The 23252-nt window shown below is 40.5% G+C and overlaps 1 protein-coding gene across 4 annotated transcripts in view; it reads right to left on the bottom strand.

The window, feature by feature from the left end:
- FMN1 (formin 1) overlaps positions 1-23252 on the bottom strand; it is a 211646-nt gene that overhangs the window by 131990 nt on the left and 56404 nt on the right. For 2 of the 4 annotated variants that reach the window (XM_080595283.1, XM_080595282.1), the window contains 2 exons: positions 17145-17320; positions 5259-5376 (listed from right to left, as the gene is read on the bottom strand). In XM_080595283.1, coding sequence (XP_080451409.1) covers positions 5259-5376; positions 17145-17320 — 294 coding nt within the window. Of the gene's footprint in view, positions 1-5258; positions 5377-7552; positions 9037-17144; positions 17321-23252 lie in introns of those variants that run through there. The other 2 variants (XM_080595284.1, XM_080595285.1) reach the window with 2 other exon arrangements.

Below are 23252 nucleotides of genomic sequence, written 5' to 3' on the forward strand. Positions count from 1 at the left end.
ACTGAAAAAGTGAGTCACACCTCTTCTCCCCCTTTACCCTGTAATAATATAATGCCCTGTGCATAGAAAGGCACAACTGTTTTATCACATGGCCTTAGGCACAATTTCCATCCTGGGTTATTATTTGCAGATTTAAACATAGGAAGCCAGCATTCTTTTCTATTCTTCTCTCCTATATAATGTTAACAACCTCTAAACAGAAAAAAGGATTTAATTTGGCTTGAAAAATAGGTCAGGATTCTTATCCCAGTTCTACAGATGGGTAAACTGAAGTGTGAAAAGGTCAACGCTCGTGTTTCCTGAAGTCATTCCAGAAGATAGCATAATAAAGGCTGGAAATGGAACCCAGGCATTTTACCAACAAATCTGCAGCATTAATAGATGTCTGTCTTGTTATTCCCATCTCCAAAGGCACAGTAGGAATGACAGTATCAGCTGAGATGGGGAGAGAAAAGTTCCTTTCTCGTAAGCCCTGCATGTCCTCTAGTGGGCAGCAGGAAGAGACTGATTCCTCTTCACTGCCTGCAGCCCTCTGGTACCACGCTGCTCAACAGAGCTGCAGTTTGAAAAGCGAGTACCTCTCAGGTTGAGAAACATATCCATGTAACAAGATTGTTCATTTAATAAAGTCAAATCCCAAATTCTCTATTAAAAATATATATATGAGGCAAGGGCTTGCCTTTATTTTATTTTAATTATTTTTAAATAAATTTAAGATAAAACCAACGTTAACATCACCTGTTACAACTTCCTTCAGTATACTAACATCAAGCATTATGTCTGTTGTAGAGACAAATATAAATTGTTTAAGGCAACAACAGAAGCACATGTTAAAGACGGATATGAAAGCTTCTCTCTCATCTCTTTGTTCAGATCATTATGCCTCTCTTTCTGTCATATAAGCTGGTTATTCTCTGCATTTACGTCATGGCCATAAAGTGATTTTCTTGCTGGGAACCCAGAGCATAGGGGACCAAAGCTTTAATGTATGGAAGACTTGGGAGTAAACCTCTGCCATTATTTTTTTTATGTCATTTGCAACTGACTTAGACACTTTCTGTTTAATAAGAGTTTTCTCAGTCACCTCCTGGTTTCCTTATTTACCCTGAAACAGAAATTGTGCTTACAGCTTATACGGATGTATATACATATATATAAATGGTGGCTCCATGTGGACAACAAGATGTCATCAAAGATTTAAGTATGATGAATAAGACAGACAATGAGAGAACAGGGTTAGGTTTTTTATGTCAGATAAAAAATTTTGAATTAACAAGAAAGCATGTCATGAAAAAGAGCACTAAATGGATTAATATTTCAACTTGATTTTCTTTCAACATTTTCTGTGACCAGAATGACAAATACTTCTCTCATCATTTTTACGATTTTTGCTCTGCTTAAGCAAAAGATGAAGTACTCTCAGTTTTATGAGAGAACTTATTTGATGGCTAAATGCACATTTTAATAAGGATCACAGGACCTGAAGTTCTTCTCTTCTATATCTCCTCAACATGGAGACTGTTCTTCAAACATCAGCAGTTTTATGAGCATGAGAACTCATCTCTAAACTCCCCTTCTTGGACATGGCAGGCTGCAAGCTCTTATCAATCATATGCAGCAGCTAAGATTCATTGTATGTGGATTCTATGTGATCCAACACCATAGATGAGTTCACTCATTATAGACATGAATTTGTCTCCTCCACGTGGCTAGGTATTCTCACATTGATTAACAGCTGACACATCCACCCTTCTATCAGATATAATGCTTCAGCAGCGGGAGAAATTACTCTAAGAATTATGGCGAAAAAAAGAAAAACAAGCGTTTACTGAAAACAGAAGAATTGAATTTTAGGACCAGAGGAATATGCACAGAAATGTCTCGAGTATACAGTAAAGATTTCCATGGAATAAACTCGTAACTATAAATTAAAATACCCTCCTTCCAGTCTACCAGGATGTAAATACTATAATGTACTACAGTCTTGCTGGATTTTTAGACTGACAAACTTCAAAGAAGTTCCAGTTTCTCTAGAGACCCGTGGAAGCAGTTTGTGTTAATTACAGAGAGACAGTTGACGATGCAGTCACTTACACTATGGAAACAGAGGAATTAAAGGTTAAGAAAACAATAATAAGGTGTGCCAAAATCTCATAATATCATCCTTTTAATTCAAAATTTGCAACTCAAGATTTGGGGATATTTACTGGTAATTTTTAAATGTTGGGAGTGACAATACTATGGCTACACAAGATGTTATCAAAGGCATGAAAAAAAATCTGGTGAGGAGTTGTATTTGTTCACTAACTTCTTTCAGTTCTAATATTCCTAACAGGCCTAGTCAGTTCCACACACATGTTCCTTGTTATGTCCATTTGCTTTTCAGTTGGTTTCCCACATACCAGGCCAGACTACGAGCCTCAGGAGGGAGTTAGCTGCTCCTCCAAGCTGCTCTGAGTCACTGTGATGTCTGCTGCGTAGGCCAAATTAAGCCTGAATTTCTTGCTTCCACTAGGCAGCAAGAACAATGAGGAAAAACACGACAAGGAGGTGAGAAAAGATCAAAAAGCCAGTAATCCTCTCACACAATATCTCTACTTTCCTGTCATAGCTGTCATATTGCATGGTGATGGAGGAAGTAAATCAAAGACTTAGAACAGAAATGTGAGAAAGATCACAGTATTCCAGCTTGCAAGTTTTCAAACAGCCTTACTTCAAACACTAATTTCTCATGACAAATGAAAAAGCCATGCTACCTCATAAAATAAGTATGGATTCTTGTACCTTGTTAGAAGTACTGAGGTATATGTCCACAGATTTCTTCTCCTTGGATGTAATCACAGTTATGACAGCTTTATTTTGGCTTAAAACCCAAAATGAATTTACCTAATAATTCTGCCTACTACTACTGATTGTATACAGGTTCCTATTGTTTCAGTAGATGGAACTCCTAATCACTGAAATTAAAACACTAACATAAACTGTTGACTGAAAGTCAGTCATTTTAGCATTGTTCTACAGTACCAATAATCATCTGTTCAGGAGAACTAATGGAGGATGATTTCTGCCATGTGGACAATTTTTGACTTTGATTCTGAAATTGGAACTCTTCATTTGATCAGAGCCATCAGAACAAGACACTGTAGTAACAGATGGGATTTCAGGTTACAGGTTGAGAACAGTCAAAGTTCAATGATCATCGATAATCTGCTTTGGATTACACTTTTAGGAAACACTCTTTGTGGACAAGAAGCTCCTCCGGTACCGGTAGCGGGGAGGGAATTATGGATGGGAAGGGGCATGAAGGGAAATGCCACTACACACATGTACTTTCTTTGCAGATACTTTGCAGAGACTGAGGGTAGAAGTAATCCTGTACCAAAACTTTCATTTAATTGGAAAAAAAATGACAACAACCTAGCAGTAAGACCAACCTTGAATACAAACTCTTTTTTTTTTTTTTTTAATTACATCTGTGCCACTCTCATAAACAGTGCTATCCTTCACCTGCAGGAGATTGTATATACACATTCCTGTGTATAACGATTTAAGGCATTCCCCGTAGCACTCAGAGAAGCCAACTGTTGTAACTGACCCATCATATGCAACTTCTAAGTGTTTCCAGTGTCCTTGCTGCCATCACTGCTTTCTTGGCATCCGTGAGTATTAACAGAGATGAAAGAAATACAAACCAGCTAATACCTATAATGCTGCTACACTCTTAAAATATAGTCTTTGCCTATTTCCTTTAAAAGCACCACTTCTGTCTCATCCTAGCTGGTTCACTAGAGATTTGTTTTCATTCAGATCCCTCTCTGCCAGACACTAGAGTGACTAATGAACTGAAAAATCTGGTCTGTATAAAAACTTGACTTAGCAAACCAACCATCAGCATGTTGATGACACTGCCACCCAAAATATCACAGTAACAAAAGAGTAACAATTTACATGGGCTCTAAGCCAGTCTGTCCTTTCTATTCAAATTTCAGGAAAGCATGACCTAATTTCTCTGCAAGTAGTAGAATCTGGAGCTTTTGTTAATTCAGTTTCCTTTCCTTTTTTTTTACAGCATGTGTTTTTGCCACAGATGATTATAGTCATTAGAAGAAAAAATATTTATCTGGGGAAAATTAAATACAGAAAGCACATACCCTATAATAAGAATCTAAGCATAACAGAAAGAGACTGTGGTGTTGTCAACAGCTGAATACCTGTATTTGCACAAAAAAAAACCTGTGCTGGTCATCTAGTGATAGACACACACCTCAGAGCAATCAGAAGCAATGTAAATTCAATTCTGCCTACATTAAAACCATGTTGATTCTGCCAAAACCTAGGGGAAAAAAGTCTTCTGAATCTTAAACAGCTTTTCACCTTAATTAACATCCCCTCTTTATCATAAAACAAGAAAAAATAAAGATGAAGGTAGAGGGAGCTCAGGAAATAGAGAGAAAAAAGCAATACATTGAACAATATAAAGTAGGTTCAGGACTCCTACTTATTCTTTCTCCTAATACAAGGCCAGACGGATATTCACTGGAATTGGAAAGAAATGTACACCATCACCATGCACACTTTCTCACAGCAAGGCAGTAGAAAAGCTTGTTTTTTAATTCCACTTAATCCTTTTGCCATGGTATTTTCTAAAATCTTGAGCTGCATGAAGCACAAATGGTCTTCTATTTCAGTATTTTGGACAATTCCATGGTTCAGAACTGACTTCTGAGTAACAAGGACATCCTATTTTATACTTAAAAACACAAATTTGGTTGTGGCACCTGTAATACTCACTCTTTCCTTGTAAATATGTGATATAAGTATTTATACAACAAAAACCTTTAAAGTGTCTTTTTGTGGAATGTTTATCTGATGACTAGTTAGCACTGCACTTCAGAAATGCCTCCTTATACATTTGTATATGAGAATACACATGGCTAGCTATACACATGGTCTGAGTGGATATTAACATTCCTGTGTTTATACACAAGTTGCAAAAGTGATAATAATTACTTTTATTCTGGACTTAACAGCATGACACTAACTAAAGCGAACTGCACACATCAGACTAGACTCTGGCAGGGTCACTGCCAGAGCCAATGGATAAGGTTGGCAAGTCACCATTAGCTCAGTACTGTCACTCATTTGAGTAAGGCCTGTCTTCCCAGATAAGAAAATACTGTGACTTATCACTTTCTCTATCTTAAACAACAAAAATGTCAGAAACTAATTTCTGCAAATGCTTCGCCTCTTTGTTTTACCTGCTTCTGTGTACTTCAATCCTACTTTCACTTCTTCATGATTTGCTTTCGGTGGTGGCCAGACAGTCTGGAGTCTCCCTGGAGTCTTGTCATCTTGCTCTGAGGGACTCAGGTCAGGCTGTTAAAATTATGAAAAAATAAAAAATTAAAGTCAGCAGTATCAATTAATTCCAAAACAGCAACTGCCATCCCCAGCTCTACATATGTACTCAAGAATGGCTATCTGTCTCATTCCAGTGATCCAAAAAGTGCTCAGTTAGTTGGAAGGGACACAAAGAAATCAGTATGGAAAAATAATTTTGAGGAGGAAAATATCCTAATGCACGTGACATATGATGATTGTGTTGAAACTGTTCACATCAGGATGGAAGGCTGTCTACGCTTTGGTGAACCAAGAGGTCAAAAAGTTTGTTTTTTTTTTCCCTGTATCTATTTTTTTTCCAAGAATGAAAAGCCCCATCTGCACTTCTCCTACAAGTAAACATTAGTGGGATTCACCTAAGACATCATTTAACGATATAATTTTCTGGAAGCAGAGCTGGTTTAAAAAATTCCTGCCACACCCCTGGCAGCTTGCTCAGTCCACATAGTATGTAACGCTGCCACATCAAAGTGCTGCTGCAGCTGGTTATGGGACTGCGCTGTCAATTGGAATGGTGAAATAATCCTTTACAGGAGGGGTGGGGGGAGATAAACAAGAACATTTTAGAGTTTACTTTTTTGGTTGGTTGGTTGTTTTTTACAACTCTAACAACATTTCTGTAATCTGATTTACAACATACGAGCAATTGCATAGACACAACTGCAGCAACAGCAGAACACTATGAAAGTGGTTCCACAAAAGGCCGATTTGGGCAAGGAAAAAGGAAAAGCAAGACCTTTTGCACTGGCTTTGCTCTGGGAAAATGTACCTGTGTACTAGACCAGACACTGAGCAGACATTTCTAAAAGCCACTCACACTGACTCCTCTGCTTCCTGCCTCACCAGGCGTGAGGACAGCCTCCCGAACTGGGTTGCTGTGAGGCACACAGACGCTTGCGCCAGCACAGCCCAGGGAATGGCGTAAGCAGGAACCAGCAACCCAGGAATGGGAAGGGCACACACCGACAGCATTTGCTGTACATGCCAGGGCCAATGAGTGCCTCTTTTCTCCTCCTCCCCGCAGGTAATTTACTTAAAACTGGTATTAGCAGTCTGCCCTGTTGTCAGTCATCTTTTATGAACATTTTAATTATACATAAGAATAAAAATTTTAAGAGAGGACAACCAACGCAGCAAATTAACGTATGTAGCTTCAGGTTCAGGGTCAGCTCCTGCAAATTTAATCATTCAGGTAATTCCCCTGTTAGCCAATAAGAACAATCTTCTGGACTGATACTATCTGCCAGAGACATAGCTGAAAGAGTTTTTGGTTGGGGGGCACAGGGACAGTTACTCATTTAGTTAAAGAGTCTAAATTGCACTCAACTTCATTTATCGTTGTGGTTTTTATAAATAGCACAGATTTTTTTCATTTCTTAAAAATTTACATCAGCAGATCTACATACACATAGGAATATTAACCTCGCAAATATTTAACTATAACTTAAGTGGTCTAATTAGAAGTACTCGGTTATACTTGCATAAGGTTAAATAGTTCTCCATATTTGTAAAGCCAAAATATGTAAGTAAATAAGAAAAAAATACTTTAAAATTCTATTTAAATTTAAATTTTACAGAGCTTTCAGCTCTGAAGGATCTGCAGTTGTTTCTTTTTTGGGAGGCTGTGTGAATACATTTGTCTTGGACAAATCAAACTGAAGATCATCCACAACTTCTTGTATCAGGTCTCATCCTAAAATTATTCCTAAAGGTAAAATGAAATACCACTTTTAAAAATCAAAAAACAAACAAAAAAAAATAATCAAAGAAAGAAAGCAAAGGGAGATTGAGATACTAATAAATAATATTACAGTTTGTATTTGCAACACAAAACTCATTTTAAGCCCTACTTAATATATGGGCAACTGTTTCGTAATCATCTTTTAAAATCAGAAACTGATGTTTAATTTTTGATTTTTAATCCAAATCTGTGATTATCAGCAGGTCTCTTTGATTTCTGCTAGAACTTGAGATGATCGACAATTTTGAAAGCCCCAAGATTTCTTCAGTTTGGAATCCAAAATTTGAGATTGCCAAAGTAGAAGACAATTCCGACATTTTGACCTTAAGTCCCCACCATTAATTTTAAACAAGAAAATATTTTATATCCATATACTTCCAGATTTTAGGAAGAAAAAGTAAGTCAACCTACAGATTTGTCTGATGGTCCATCACCAGGTCTGGATTTTGACCTTTCAAATACAGCTTTCAAGGACTCCTTTTCGTTTCTCATTTTGCGTTTCAGGGCTTCCAGCTCTGAAGGATCTGCAGTTGTTTCTTTTTTGGGAGGCCGTGTGAATAAAGCTTTAAAGACGTCCAGTGCAGATTCAGCGGGGTTTGGTTTTATATCCTCAGAGGGAAACTGTGGTTCTGTTTTGCCAGAGGCTTTGTTCTCTTGAGCTTCATCGCTGTCCTCGGTCTCCCCAAACCCTTCACCAGAATCTTCGGTTCTATCATCGTTCTTGGAGACATCTATGTTTAACAAGTGGGAGAGTTGTTCCAGGAAAGTAGGACTTGCTTTAGGTTCAGCTGATTTTTTCTTTGTGGTCAAACCTGATGTAATACTGGATTTCTTAACAGGCTGTCGTAACTTCAGCAGAGCTAAATCGTTCTCCCTCGGTTTGATTTCTGTAACAGTCTCCCCGTCCTCTGTGCCTAGTCCCTTTTTCCTCACTCGTAGTCCACTAAAGAAAGCGGGCAGCTGAAATGTCTTTTCAGCCAGCGCTGCCTTATAGAGAGATGTATTATCAGCTGAAGGTCTTTGTTCTTCGTCTGGAAGCTCTGGAGGGCATTCCCCTCTAGCAAGCAAGCGACTCAAGTGCTCGTCCATTAGCATTCGGGCTTTTCCATTGGAGTCATGCTCCAGAAAACCATCCAGCTCCTTGGGGAGCCACTTCGAAATTGACGGGTGTAACTCAGTTTCATCTCTATCCGCGGTGTCATCACTGTGGCTGCACCCCTCCGAGTCCTCTGACTCCTCCTGGGTTCCACTGTTACCGTCCGAAGCCCCAGCGGACAAAGCAGCGTTGTGTAGCCCACACTCGCTGTCATGGGTCCCGTCGCTGTCGAGGTCCTTACCCTCGCAGTCCGACTCCGTATCGCTCGTCGTGTGCACCAAAGTGCCCTGCACCAGAATGGCATCCTTGTCGTCGCCGTCGGACTCGGCCGGAGAGCTCTGCGCCGACCCCAGGCGGCGAGGGGGCCGCTGGCCAAGCTCGGGGGCTTCAGGCTGCGGCTCGGGCCGGCTGCCGGCCATCGGCCCGGCGGGGACACCCGGCTCTTCGGAGCCGTCGCCAGCGCTCCCCTCGCGGGGCTCCTCGGCACGGCCGTCCGGGCTGCCGCGCAAGGGCTGGAAGCCTCTGAGCACCGTCCCTTCCTCGGCGGCAGCCGGCTCCAACCTGGCCGTCAGTCCGAATCGCGTCTTCACGGAAAAAGTGGTGCAAGCGCCTTCTGCCGGGCTCGGCGGCCCCGCGCCCGCTTCCTCCATGCCGGGCCCCGGCGGGGTCAGGGCAGCGGCGGAGGGGCGCGGGCCCGGCGCGGGCAGGCAGCGGCCCGGCCCCGCTGCGGCTGCTTCCGCCCGGCGGCCGCGGCGCCCATGGGGCCCGCGGGGACACGCGGCGAGTCCTCGGCGGCCGCGGGGCCCGGTCCCTGGCACCAAGGGCTCTGGGGCACGGCAGGCGGAGCGGGGTGGCGGTGCGGGGCGCCTAGACGCGCGGGGCGGCCGGGCGGCGGCCGGGCTCTGCCTCCTCGGGGCGGGAGCCGAGCGGGGCGCCTGGCCCGGCGCTGAACGCCCGCGGGACGCCTCGGCACGGCCCTTCCGCTGGGGTCGGGGTCCACCGCCCTACACCCATAACGAAGTCAAGCCCGAGTCAGCCCGAAGCTCCCCGCTGGTGCTGCCGTGCGGAGCTCCAGGTCGCGGCTGCCCAAAGCGAGCCCCGGCGACCGCCCGCGAAGTCGAATCCAGAGGGGGGACGATGGAAAAAAAGAAAAAAAAAAAAAAAAAGCGAGAGCGAGCCTGCCTTCCGATTTGCTGCAGGTTTCATCCGGAATGCAGATCGCAGCCCGCGGGGCCACGGGCAAAAACCAGCGCGCCTGGTTTCGCGTTACTCCCGCCCTGCTGCGCCGAGCACCGCCGGGCACCGCGCCCAGCGCCCCCGAGCCGCCGCCGGGACGGGGCCGGACGGGACCCGGGGCCCGCACCCGGAGCCCGCAGCCGCTCAGGAGCGGGCACTGCGCCGCCCCCGGGCCGGGACTGCTGCGAAAGGACCCCCTCTGCTCACACCTTTCTCTTCTTCTTTGGTAACTTGCTCCCGTGCGGTGCGCGGGTAAGATTGTTTAGTTAACACTGGTGAGTGTACTTGAAGGAAATCTTCACGTCCGCATAACTCGGCATTCAGAGAAGCTGTCAGGGACTCTCTTTACATATGTTTCTTAACACACATGAAAGTGCAAAATACTTAGGCACAGTTGAAATTCAGGAAGTCATTAATGTTCAGGTCAGGTTCCCATCAAAAGTCTTCACTTTTCCTATTTTTGGATCTACAGAGACTGCAGATCTGCAAGAATTTCTAATCGTCTTATCCCCCTGCCTTTAAGAAGTTACTTTACTCAGATTTCCACATCGGTATGTTAGAAATTCAAAGACAGTACTCTGATTTTTGTTGCACCCAAGCGGAGGGGTCATTCTGCAGTCAGCCGTTCAGCTGTGCTGAGTAGCCTTGTGTAAACACCAGGCTGAAAGCCGGCCTTCCCAGGCAGATCAACTGTGCTTGGCACCATTGTATCGCATTACAGGAAAGCACTTACTGAAAAGCTGAATGCTACAGACAACAAGCAACAGCTATGTATGCCAACATACTTATGTTTTGGTTTAGTGTTTATGTACAAAAAGCATGTGTTTCCCTTTAAGGATACTATAGAAAGTAAAGTCGTCATAAAGTCAACAGCGAAAGTCATTGGTATCTACTGCAGGAAGCAAGTTTCCCTGAAATCAGATTGTAATACGGAAGGGCTTCGACAATGCCTACTGACACCTTTTCAGTTACAAAGTTGCATACATACCTATAGACAAAGGGTACTGGAATCACTCCCACCTTCACTTGTGATTTAAGCGTAGAACAACATTATCTGCCTTCCTATCTGCCATTTCCTGCACGCAGAAAGCTCTGGACTTGCAACTCTGCTGTGCTTAATCATCAGGGGCAAAGGGAAGGAATGTCCCAGTAAGCCATGACTTACTGCCCCGGTTTTCTAGGCTTTATATAGACCAATATCATAAAAGGAAGTGCTGCATAAGGAAAGTCTTTTTCACTCCCTGTGCCAACTTTCTCTTACAATTCTGTGTTAGTAAGACGAGTGGCAGGAAGCTGTCTCAGCACTGGTGAGAATTTCTTCCAAGACCAGACTTCTCTAAGGCAAGTCTACAGCAATTTTAAACTTCAATTTATGACAAAATATTGGGCAAGATTGACCCTACTGAACCAAAATTTTCTACTCATTACATTTAAATTTATACCTATTTTTATATTCAACCACGGGATAATTGTTCAAACAACAATTACTGTTGTCCTGATAACTTCTGTGGTTATGCTTGGCATATTTTATATGCATATTTATTTGAGATATGGTTAACTTATGATGGATAAACAGTATTGTATTTTTCAAAAGTAGTTTGGTTGCTCAGTGATCAAAAACCTTCTATGAAGTTGCTCATGTAGCTGTATTTTAAACTAAACATACTTACTAGATAGTGCCAAAATACAACAGGTGACAGCAGGTGTCGGTGACAACACTACACCTACACTTAGATAGAATAAAACTTATGTGTAATGATCTAGGGTCACCAAACTGTAACAGTCTTATGCATATTGTCTGTAAGCAGGTTACTGAAAATAGCCACAATCTAACTATTCTAGATTTTAATAGTATGTATGAAAAGTTCAGTTATATCCCTTATAACTCCATATAAGGCCATATTGTGATGATAATTCTTAAATATGTTTTGTCACAGAGATGAGGGGTAGAATATATTGGGTTTACGTGGCAAGGTTTTAGTAGCAGGGGGCTGCAGGGTGGGCTCTGTGAGCAGAGCCCAGCAGCTGCCCCATGCCAGATCAGAGCCAGCTCCAGCTGCTCCAAAAGGGACCCGCCACTGGCCAGAGCCCAGCCAGGCGTGGGAGCGATGCTGGTTGGGCCTCTGGGAGAGCAGATTTAAGAAAGGGAAAAACTGCTGTAAACTGCAGCTGGAGGAGTGAGAAAATGTGAGAGGAACAGCCCTGCAGACCCTAAGGTCAGCGCAGGAGGTGCTCCAGGCACGCAGCAGCAGTTCCCCTGCGGCCTGTGGAGAGGCCCCTGGTGGAGCAGGCTGTCCCCCTGCAGCCCATGGGTCCCACACGGAGCAGATCTCCACGCTGCAGCCTGTGGAGGAGCCCCCGGTGGAGCAGGTGGATGTGGCCTGGAGGAGGCTGTGGCCCATGGAGAGCACCTGCAGGAGTAAGCCCCGGGTCGGAGCTGCAGCCCGTGGAGCAGTCCTCTCCTGATGGATGGACTCTGTGGTACAGAGCCATGTGGGAGCAGTTCCTGAAGAGCTGCTGCCAGTGGGAAGCCCCTCGCCCCAGGATCATCTGGGGTGATGGTCACAGACTGACCGTGAAGGAGTGGCAGAGACAAAGTGTTAGGGACTGACCGCAGCCCCCATTCAAGTGGGGGGGGGGGGGGGGGAAGGAGGGAAGGGGGGTGGAAGAAGGTAGAAGAGGGTGGATGGTGGGTTGTTTTTAGTTTGGTTTTAGTTTCTCACTGTTCTAGTCTGTTAGTAATAGGAACGAACTATATTAATCTCCCTATATTGAACCTATTTTGCCTGTGATGATAATTCTTGAGTGATCTCCCTGTTCTTATCTCAACCCTTGAGCCCTTTCCATCATATTTTCTCCCCCTTTCCTTTTGAGGAGGGGAATGAGAGAGCAGTTGTGATGGAGCTTGATTGCCCAGCTGGGTAAAACCACCACAGAGGCAATACCACACGGTTGCAGAAAATGAGACTGTTTTATTCATACCTCTTCTCTTGATAACGAACTAGAGGAACAGAGAAGAAAACTTGAAGCTTTTTAAGCATTAGGATGAAGAAAGGAATTCATCCCTATATCTACCACTGCAGAAATTATCAAAAACTAGAAGCCACTCAGTATCTTAAATTCAGCACGTGATGCATAAAGCCCCAACCTCAAATAAAGATCCTGTAATGACTTGCTTCTCACAGTCTGACAGTCACCCACTGGACAGCCCCTGTGAAGGGACTGGATAACTGATGAAGAAGTACAGTGTTTCTGGGTAAAATGCATGTATTGATACGTGCCCTTAATATTTTTACATAAAAAGATCATTCCATGCGTATGCAAATGAGACTGAGCCAATTCGCTGACAGAAGTCTTTTAACATTGGGTGGTTCTATCTCATGAGGAAAGTCTGAACAGACTTTAATGTTGCATCTGACGGATGAAATGACTTCAAATTCGTTAGGAAAAAAAAAGCAGTTATGATAATGTTACAAGCCTCTTCACTTAATAAAACTGACTACCCTCTGGTGCCTCTGAAAAGCCCCTACAGCCCATCACAGCAACTTTCAGGACAGTCAGTGCATTAATTATACAAGAGGACAATAATTCCTTACAGTTTAAAGAACATTTAATAATCCACATCCTTACTGACCTACATTTCATCACAGACAGAAGTCACACCTACACCTCACTCCACTGCTATTCTTAAGGTGTCTGAGAGCTCCCCTGAAGGAAACTTTAAAACTACCCTTGAAGAAAACACACAGTAAGGCAGAAATAAAACTAGTCTTTTCAATCATTTTTATACAGCAGAACTCAAGCCTTCCTGACAGCATATCTACCTAGATTGCCTTTTCAGATTATAACAGCAAACCACAGAAACATGAACAAGGCATAGAGACATACTCTACAGAACAGTCAAATGGCTGAACTGTGTAGAAAAATTTCCAATGCATTTTCAACATAAAGGGGCTGGAAACAAGAAGAGTTTGCATAATTTCTTGAAAATCATTATAGAATCAAAATATGCACTAAACTGTGCCAGGCTTAAGAAAAGACAAGTAAAGCTGCAGGCTGTGACTCCTGCAATTTGAATTGATCTGAGGCTCAGCTGACACAGTCCTGGCCTCTGCACTGTCCCCCATGCTGATTGATAAGGATAGGGATCTTAACCTTCTCCAACTCTTCCTTCTGCCTCTCCTGCCAACTGTTTATCTTTTATACTTCGTATTTTAACTCTTCAGATGCTTTAAAATAGAAAGGACAGAGAATATGGAAGGAAATGTATAGGCCCTGGATTGATGCCATTGTCTTCACCTTTGTTAACTTGCTATATGTGAGCAACTTCCCTAAAGTTTGGAAATCTGGGTATCACCATTATACTCACTGTAAATATAAACAGTTAAGTTTAGACTTAGCAACAAATACATAGATACAATAATTCTTATCAAATTTCAACATTAAGTGATATTAACAATGAACATCAGACACATTTGGTCTAGGGAGGCTGTATACACCCAACATTTTTTAATGCCTTAATCACCGTTCTGCTTGACACTGATATATTAACTATTTTAGACAATTTGAAAAAAAATCAGAACAGTTACATAGTTATAAAAACAAAAGGCACATTAAAAAATACAATTTACTGTTTTGAAGGCATCTATATTGTATCAGTAAACATAATGAACAATGAAGGTGGAAATTCCATCATATGAGAAACCTACAGTAGCTCAGAGGGAGAGCTTGTAGAAGAGAATTTATCGGATGATCAGGGTTAAAATGAGCAGACATACAATTAACAAAGACAGAGAATAAAAGATAACTGTAAATTGTGTAAGTAAACTGAGACCTTTGTGCAGTAAGGCACAAAGGCCGGCACTTAGTATAAGAACGGAGATTAAATCTGAATCTTTTGCCTTTGTGCTTTACTTTTCTAGCTTGCTCTCTTCTCCATTGCATTCAACAGGTCTCTTGTTCCCCTTATACAGCATGATTTAATAGTTTGAAGATTTAAAAACAAACACAACTTTGTAAAATAAAATTAACAGTCACATCAAATAATTTGTCAGAATTTTTTAAGTAATTGTTATCTATTAATATCTATTTTAGCTGCAGTTTCATACTTCATTTAAGTGCCTTTTTATCTGAGATGAAATACTGTATAAAGTATAGGGTGGAGTTGCATTTTTATTTTGCTTCATTATCTTCTGTATTTCTGTATCTTGTAAATGCTGATTGTGAATGAGAACCCAGCACACTCAGACTAAGATCTTAAAATCTAATGCAGGACTTTTTTTCAGGCTTCTGATACAGATTGTGCATTTTAAACTCCTCTTAGAGCGGAATTAATTCACTGTCTCCCTTACCTACTTTATCTGCCTCCTTCCAAGTAATAGTCGCATAGAAACATCTGTTCAATAACATAAGCAAGCTGCCCAGGGAAGTGGTGTTATCCCCATCCCCAGAGGTATTTAAAAGACACGTGTGCGTGACACTAATGAACGTGGTTTAGTGATGGAAGTGAGGTTCTTGGTTGGACTTGGTGATCTTGAAGGTCTTTTCCAACGTGGATGATTCTATGATTTTCCTAGATATGCACATATACAAATATATTGTACATTTATATAAGGCTGCTCCTAATACACAGAAAGTAGAGCGGAGCAAAGCAGCTTTGTTTTTCACATTGCCATTGTAATGAATATAACTACATTTTAAATGAGTAGTGCCCACCTTTTTGGTCAATTAGGCTAAACTTTTTTTCCACCAGCAAGAAAGGGCCATAGATCACATGACTGGATCTAGTATGGTTGAGTAAATAAATCAGTCCATTTCGGTTAGCATTTCCTGGAAAGATTTTTGTTTTGGAGTTGCTCTTTAGACACATGCTCATTTTTTGACCACAACTGTCTTCCTGTTCAGTCTGAGGAGTGCACAGGAAAGACATCTGGGAACAGATTGCTGTCACCAGAGCAATTCATGCAGCTTATCTCTGGTCATTACCTTTCTTATAGGCTTCTTATAGTATTACAGTACAAACAGATTCTGATGGCAGCACCAGCAGCAGCCTTTTCACCACCGTTCTTTTGGCAGTTCCTCCTCTGACCCCTTGTCACACAATTGGACCTGGGCCCATCTTGCAGCAGAAAAATGGGCAGAGACCCTAGGGCTCTGCAAGTAATTCAGCCCTGAGTTCTGTTCTGAAAGACTTCCAAGAAAGAAGGTCACAGGGAGTGAGCTGCAGGATGCAATGTCCTGGTGGGTCACTCACAGCTTATCAGCCACATGCTGCGCACACCTCGCCCCCCCCCCCCATACCTTTTTCTTTTTTTTTTTTAATAGAAATTGGGGCTCTTGTTCTGAATTTCTTAGAAACAGCTGAATAAATATTCTTACATGTTAAGAAACTGAAATCACTCCCTCTTTCATAATGTAGTCACTAAGATTTCTACACAGCAAATGCTGCTTGAATAAAGAAAAATAGAAATAAACTGCTTACTAATCTTAGGTTTCTCTTACTTTACTGAAATTATTGTGCTTAAAGGACTTGATGTAGAGACCCAACTGCTCTATGCTCTATACAAGGACTTAAATACAGATGAAGTACCCTCATTGACTGGATTCTTCTTGTTGTAGCATGTATTTGTAGTAACAACTGTGCCACAGGTCTTTTCAATCCAGTTATTTGTTTTCATCTCAACAGTTTATTTCAAGTATAAATCTGTACTTTCATGGTAATACAACAACATTCCGATTAATTATTTTAGGAAAAGAAGGTTAGGACACGAAACTAGTTTTATAACAAGCTAAAGAGAACAAGAATGGTGAGTTTAATCATCGTGAAGTATTATAAATGTTCTTCTATGTCAGTTTTAGTCTTTCTACCAATAGATGTCACTGTTGCACAATTTTTTTTGGTCAGTGTTTCCTGTTTGCACATACTGTAAATGTAGTCTAGTCTTCAAAGCATCGTCTTTTGATCTTTTCATTCTTTCCATGGTTCTTTTCTCATCTACTACGTTCTATTCCCTTTTCCCTCCCATTTGAAAACTACTGCCAAAATGTGCCTACTTTCTTGGAGCACGTGAATATTTCCAGGTAGATCAGGCTGGGCCACGTTAAACTAGTGTCTCAAGTTGCAATTAAATCAGGTTGGCACCCAAAACTTCAGTGTCTCCCAGCAAGTTTATCAACTTTTTCTGTCACATACATGGCCAGTCTGACTCCAATGCCAGTTCAGCTGCTTCAAAACCTTGAGAAGTTTTGAAACTAACAGCAGTCCTGGGCTGTGCACATGCCTATATATATGTGCATATGCACACATGCATGCACACACACCACTTGCTGACTCAAATCTTTCTGGTCATCTCATACTTTCAAGCTCCTCCAATCCATTTCCAGGAAAACAACTAATTTAAACAAAATGCCCATCATGATTTCAGTAATGACACATCATGCATGTTATTTATTTATATACTTTTATATATATTGCTCTCTGGCTTAGTCACATATAGGCATATGGACTCAGAAACCATCTGGAAAACTGCATCCCATCCAAAACTTTCCAGTTTGTCAGATTTTTTAGAACACAGTTTTAGACACACCAGAAATAAATGCATACCAGAAACGTAAGAGTATATAATAAATGCTTGTTGAAATCCAACATAGCATGAATAGAGTCCTACTTACGTTCAGTTCCAGGCTCAAATGTAACACATTTCTGTTGATCTTCTCCTTCTCACATGAATGAGCAAATGGGCTTGACTGCCCCAATCTGCAATCCAAAACCCATGTATCTTCATCTCTGTTTGACACATCCAAATTTGTCAGTCGTTCAGTGAAGTCATCCTTTAAAGCAGTTGCTGCTGGAATGCCAAAATAAAATGAAACAAAATAAATTATCTGCATCTGCAGATAATTTCTACATATAAAAAATTCTATGTCTTTTAGAAATTCTAGTGCACACTACCAACATATACGCACTTTCGCTTTTCGTATTTAAAACAAAATGGCATAAATGGGATATGTTTTTTCACTCAGAAAAAAATACCTTTGCACTTAACTTTCATCTAGCAAAAAAGTGGACTGCTTGTCTTCCTCCCCAACAAACACACACAGACATGCAGTATGTAAGCTGCTTGAGTTTTCACCTCCTCTGCCAAGGCCCTGTTGAATGCATTTGTTACATGCATATATTTCCAGAGGTGGCTGTGAAGCATAAAAACTAAGCTAAGGAAGCTCAAGTGACTGATTAGACAAACTTTGACATAAGTTAAGCACAGCCCTAATGGGTATTGTGCGAATCTACATTAGCCCATTACAGCAAAAGCATAAAAAGCAGAATCTTTCAATCAGAAATGGTATTTTACACTTCACCTTGCTCCATTAACCTTAAAAAAATATCGACCTAGTTTTAGAATGATTTAGTTACAAACATGCAGTCATGAATGTAGTGTGAGAGATAAGTGCAAAAGCTGCCAGACAACAGTATACACCTGTGTCATGCACTCCAGTTACACAGCACTCTCCTTTGCATCGCTGCAAATATTTCAGCTCCCCAAAACAGTGACTCTTTTTCTGAATGATAGCCTCTAATTTATGAATGAGAAAAGCAATGAATTCCACGAGGCCAGTGTGTTCTCTGAAGTGTAACGTGTGACATGGTGTAGAACATACACAGACCATCCTATTATATATGCGGTTCTAGAATCCTAGAACATTCTCACCTAGAAAATTCAGATCCTAACATAATTCGGAGCTGTTACATATGGTAGTTAGCTTAACAATGCACAAGGAACTGTACTTACAATTTTGAAATTTATTTTTAATTTTTGGTATTTCCCCTGATTTTAAAATACCATGTTAAAAAGAAGCACGAGAATCATAATCTCTAACACTGTTTGATTAAATTTAGGCTGATTTTCCAAGCTTCTGAAGGCTTATAGCTCCAAATAATTTAGATGACACACTGTATCAGTAAGCATAGCAAGGTAAAATGCTTGGTAAAAGTGCCAACTATCCATAAAGCCAAAATATTCCCCATGAAAAGTAAAGACCTCATGGAACAGAACCTTTCATGAAATAACGTACCCTAAAACACTGTAGCTGAATATAATTGTTGTACTTGAATTTCACTTCTTGCCAAAAGAGCTCAGACTTAGTCTACAAGGTGTACAGTTTCTGGGCTCGAGTCCAAAGGCAGTCCCATTTTATTATAAAATGCTACTGCTTATGAGGTACTGATTAACTAACCATTCTCAAGATTAGGAAATAATAATTATGTTTTCATAAAATATTTGTAGAAATTTCTCTGTGGTCTACTCAGAAGCAAGTGTAAGAATTCTGATTACACAGACACGTATAGCAAACAATAATAGTTTATCGTAATGCTTCAATGAACCTTCACTAATATGCAAGCTGAATGTGTGTATCCCAAATTAGTTTATTCTTCAAATGTGTTTGCTTGTTTGTTTTCCTAGCAGAACCTCTAAATCGCATTCCACTTACAAAAGGGAATATTACAGCATTTGAACAAACTAGTCATTCGTAGCTAGGGAAGCACCAGCACATTATAGAAGAGGGATTTTCAAGTTGAAGCTACTGTTCATGCTCATCCTTCCAGATGTCAAAAGACAGCATCTCTGCAAAAAGAGATACCTTAAACTTTTACTTTTTACACATACCTTAAACTTTTTGAAATTATGCACTGCACATAATATGAATTGTAATTGCATTTATAAGTATTTAAAATGTTGTTTTAATAAAAACAGACTTCTTGCTCTGAAGTGTCATGTTATAGCTTTAACAGACCTCACGGCATGATACTGACAAGAACAAGGGGCTCTGTTCCGTTCCATCCCCATCAGAGCCCCAATTATAAGGCTTTTGCTCATCGGCTCTGGCTCTCATCTGTGTCTGTGCTGAACGGATTTAACTCAACCCAGCAGATACGTAACTCGGCAAAGGGGGACTCTCTGTGGGCCAAAGTAGGGCTGGAGCCAGGTGGTGGCCTGAGCAGGGGCTGAGAGGAGACTGAGGAGGGGGTACAGCTCTGGAGGGACTGGTGGAGGAAGCCAGGAGCAGTGGTGTAAGGAACAAGGAGCAGCATGACAAAAGGGGCCTCCATGTCCCGGCCCTGGTGTCTTCCCCAGCCCACCTCAGCAGAGGGACATGAGGTTTGGTGTGAGGGCTGGAGACCAGGGAATGGGCAGGAGGTGTCCCCATGGAAGCAAAGCTGTTCCCCAAGTGTCTGCTTTTTAGATTTTGTTTTTAGTTTGGTTTTTTTTTGTGTGTGTTTTTTCATATATATATATATTTTTTTCCTTTCAATACCATAATCATTTTGTTAAAAAAGCTTGTTAATTTCAATAAATAAAATCTACTAAAATTTGCCAGCCTGAGGCTCTTTCTTGCCCACCACCATAGAGCCAGCACAGTGCTTCTCTAAACTTTAAACCCAGCAAGGACCGAAGCAATACATTTATGTCCTACGTCTGCAAGTACTTGCTCATGAAAAGGGAATTCCTTGATTTCAAAGGGACTATTAACTACAAATTCATAGTTCCTATGATTACACAGCTCAAGAAAGAGGCTGGGGGAAAGGAAAAATGGGAGTCTGAAGAAACGGGACTCACAGGAGTCATTTGTAATGAAAACATTGAGAAGCTTTACGTACTTCATATTTTTTCCCCTCCACTCAGAAATGGACAGTGGATTGACTGTTTACACCAGCAGTTCAAACAAACTTCTACTTGAATACAAAAGTAAATTATTTTAAAGCATTTTACTGCAGCAACTGAGGAAAAAAAAAAGGTATCTGCACAGCATTTTTGAGGCAATTGGAGACCACCTGTATCATGCTAGCAAACTATTGTGCCAGCTTTTAGCTTTTTTCCTGATGCCTATCACATATTAATGTTACATTTTTGTGGATATCTACTGACTTTACATTGCAAAAACTTGTGGTGTCACCTATAAAGTCATACCTGCTTCCAAAAAACAAGAGCCAAGAGGAAATTTAGACCATTTCTATAATTTCAGTGACTATTGTTGATTTATGTTTATTTGCTACATCAATTTATAACAAATGCTTTCAAATGTCTGGGTGTTACGTACATTTTATCCATGTACATGCAGACAAATGTATATATCCATTCAATCACAGGTTTAATTAAGGAAAATTTGAAATGCATATGCTTATCCTTTAGCCACCTTAATCAATTTAACAACTTCTGTTGTTTTGTTTTGTACTTCAAAACAACAAAAAAAAACCCACAGACTTTCCAGGAGAATCCAGTTGCTACCGAAACCATCTTCCAGGTTTCACAGCTGACATCGCCAAGGTCATGCCTTCCACAAGCACCCCATGTAGAAAGAACTGTGCCCAAATGCAGATTTGCTGCCATCTATTGCTGCCAAGGGGGTGGAGGCCACAGCCTGCTCACAGCTGGGCTATCTGCTCTTTCCCCGTTGCTACACCAGTCCTGGGATATGAGACCCAAACGCGTGTAACACTGGCTCCTACACTTTGCAGTGGCCCAAAATCCAGGAGATGACAGCAAGGGACTGGGGTACATACACTGTCTCTAAGAGGCAAATTATGAGAATGACAGAACCAGGAACAAGTCAGACACAAAATGTATGTGTATCTATCTATATAAATACGTGTATAGATATATTAAATGTACATAATAATGCACATGCAATTCATTAAAATTATAGACTCATGTTTTATAATGAAATGAAAAGTATTTTTTCCACACCGATTACAGGTTGATTTTTAAAAATGAAAAGGAACCATATACTGCTGCTGCTTTTCTGTAAACTGGTTTAATGTCACAGGGGTTAAATATTTCTTAATTCTTAATTTTTGAACTAAAAAAAATAGATATATGGCTATTTTTATGCACAGATACATGGCTAAGATATGTGGCTATTTTTTATTACCACAAGTAATATCTTCTGCAAACTGAGAAATCTATAAAAAATATTTTTGCAACACTTATTTTAGAACTTCATAGTTCTATCTTGCAAAGATAACAAACCATTGCAGTATTTTTAATACACATTTTATCAGTTTTTTTTTTTCTAAAATACTAAAATCACAAAACAATTATTTTTCAACAAAGATCCCATTAAGGGAAAAAATAATACAACACAACCTAAGCTATTGTACATAATACCTGGAGAGATATTAAACAATACATAAAGAAGAAACAGCTTGCAAGCTGAATAAAGAGTTGGAATATTTCATCATTCAGAAAAATAAGAATGAAATGCATAAAAAAAATGTTAGATGAGATTATTTAGGTTGCTTAGGACCAGGACGGGCTGTGAGATAATTTAAATAAGTTAAGCAAACTTACCATAACAGCAAATTAAACTGATTTCTTTTTTAAATGTACAGTTTTTTACATAGTTAAATCATTGACAAATCAGAAGCAGGGGCAGAACAAAGAAAAGCAAAATCATCAGCTGAGGATGCAAACAGCTGTAATTCTCACCTCAAGCACTTCCTATGTAGGAAGCACATCTGCCATTTTTAGTTCCAATTATAAAACATTCACATGAGCTTTTGTCATTACATTCCCTGTAGCAATTAAGAGCTCTTTGTGTAAAGCACTAAACCAAACTCTAAGTTGGATTTCGTAAGCCTATGTCAGAAATTAAAGTTGCAGGTTAATTACAATACATGAAGAAGCATTACAATTAGTTTTGGCAGCAATATAACTCAGTTTTTAAATAGAGTTTAAGTTCACTTTCAGAATTACATCTAATCAGGTTTTGGACAATGAACATTTCCCAGAACCAAGAAAAGCCTGCAAGCAGTATTACCTAGGTCTCTGCAAAATGGCTTGCAAAGCTTTTGTTAGGTCTGCCTGAAGCCAGGAGGAGGATCTGTGGGTCCACAAACGTGCCGATTTTTCCCAAACATAATCATGGTGATACCATGGTCTCCCTAGAAAGCTGTTCTTTACCTTCTCATCTGTCTTGTATAAAGAACTCCTTGGAGAAAAAAATCAGCTTTTCAAACATCTTCTTTTATTAGACGGAGGAAACCGGATGAGTCATAATATCCATACCCCATTGGAACATGGTTTGCTTAACCACAAAGCACTTAAATCTGAGACCAATCTTTACAATGTCTTTGCAGCTTCTGTTTCCTGACCGCTGGTCTATTCTATATATGTCTTTTAATCACACTCCATTCCTTCTAGCTTGCTTTGTTATATCACACAAGATAAAAACATAACAGTTATTTTTTTTGTATTATGATTCCTATGTAAGATACAATTCTGTATCTGTTGTCTATTTGATTAAATGTTATAAACATTTTTATAAATTTGTGAAGCAGAAATAAAGAAAGCCTTTTGTTAATTAGATACTTTTCACTGTTTGCCTCTTGGAAGGACTGAAAAAACGGTAGAGGAAATAAAATGTCAGTCTTTGAGAACCACTCTCAGAATACCATGTTCTGTGGACCTTTACGATTTTGGGGGGTCTTAAATTTCAGAAAGACAAGAAAATAACCAGTTAGACTTATTTGGTAAGTGGCTCACATAATTGAAACAGTCTAAGTGGCCAAGTTGCTTATTTAAAGGCACCATTTCAACAGCAGAGCCGAACGTTCTCAACACCATCACTAGTTAGAGCGCTTACGTGAGTAACTGAAGATGATGATGTTCCTATAGCTATCGGTATTTGCAAGGTCCTACATCAAGAAGTCACAGCATGTTAGACAATTTTTGGCAAATTCCTTGACTGAACAGATTATGCTTGACCGATGTTACTGAAAGC

This window comes from Anser brachyrhynchus (assembly GCF_964034855.1).
Source record: "Anser brachyrhynchus genome assembly, chromosome: 5".
NCBI classification, from domain to species: Eukaryota; Metazoa; Chordata; class Aves; order Anseriformes; family Anatidae; genus Anser; species Anser brachyrhynchus.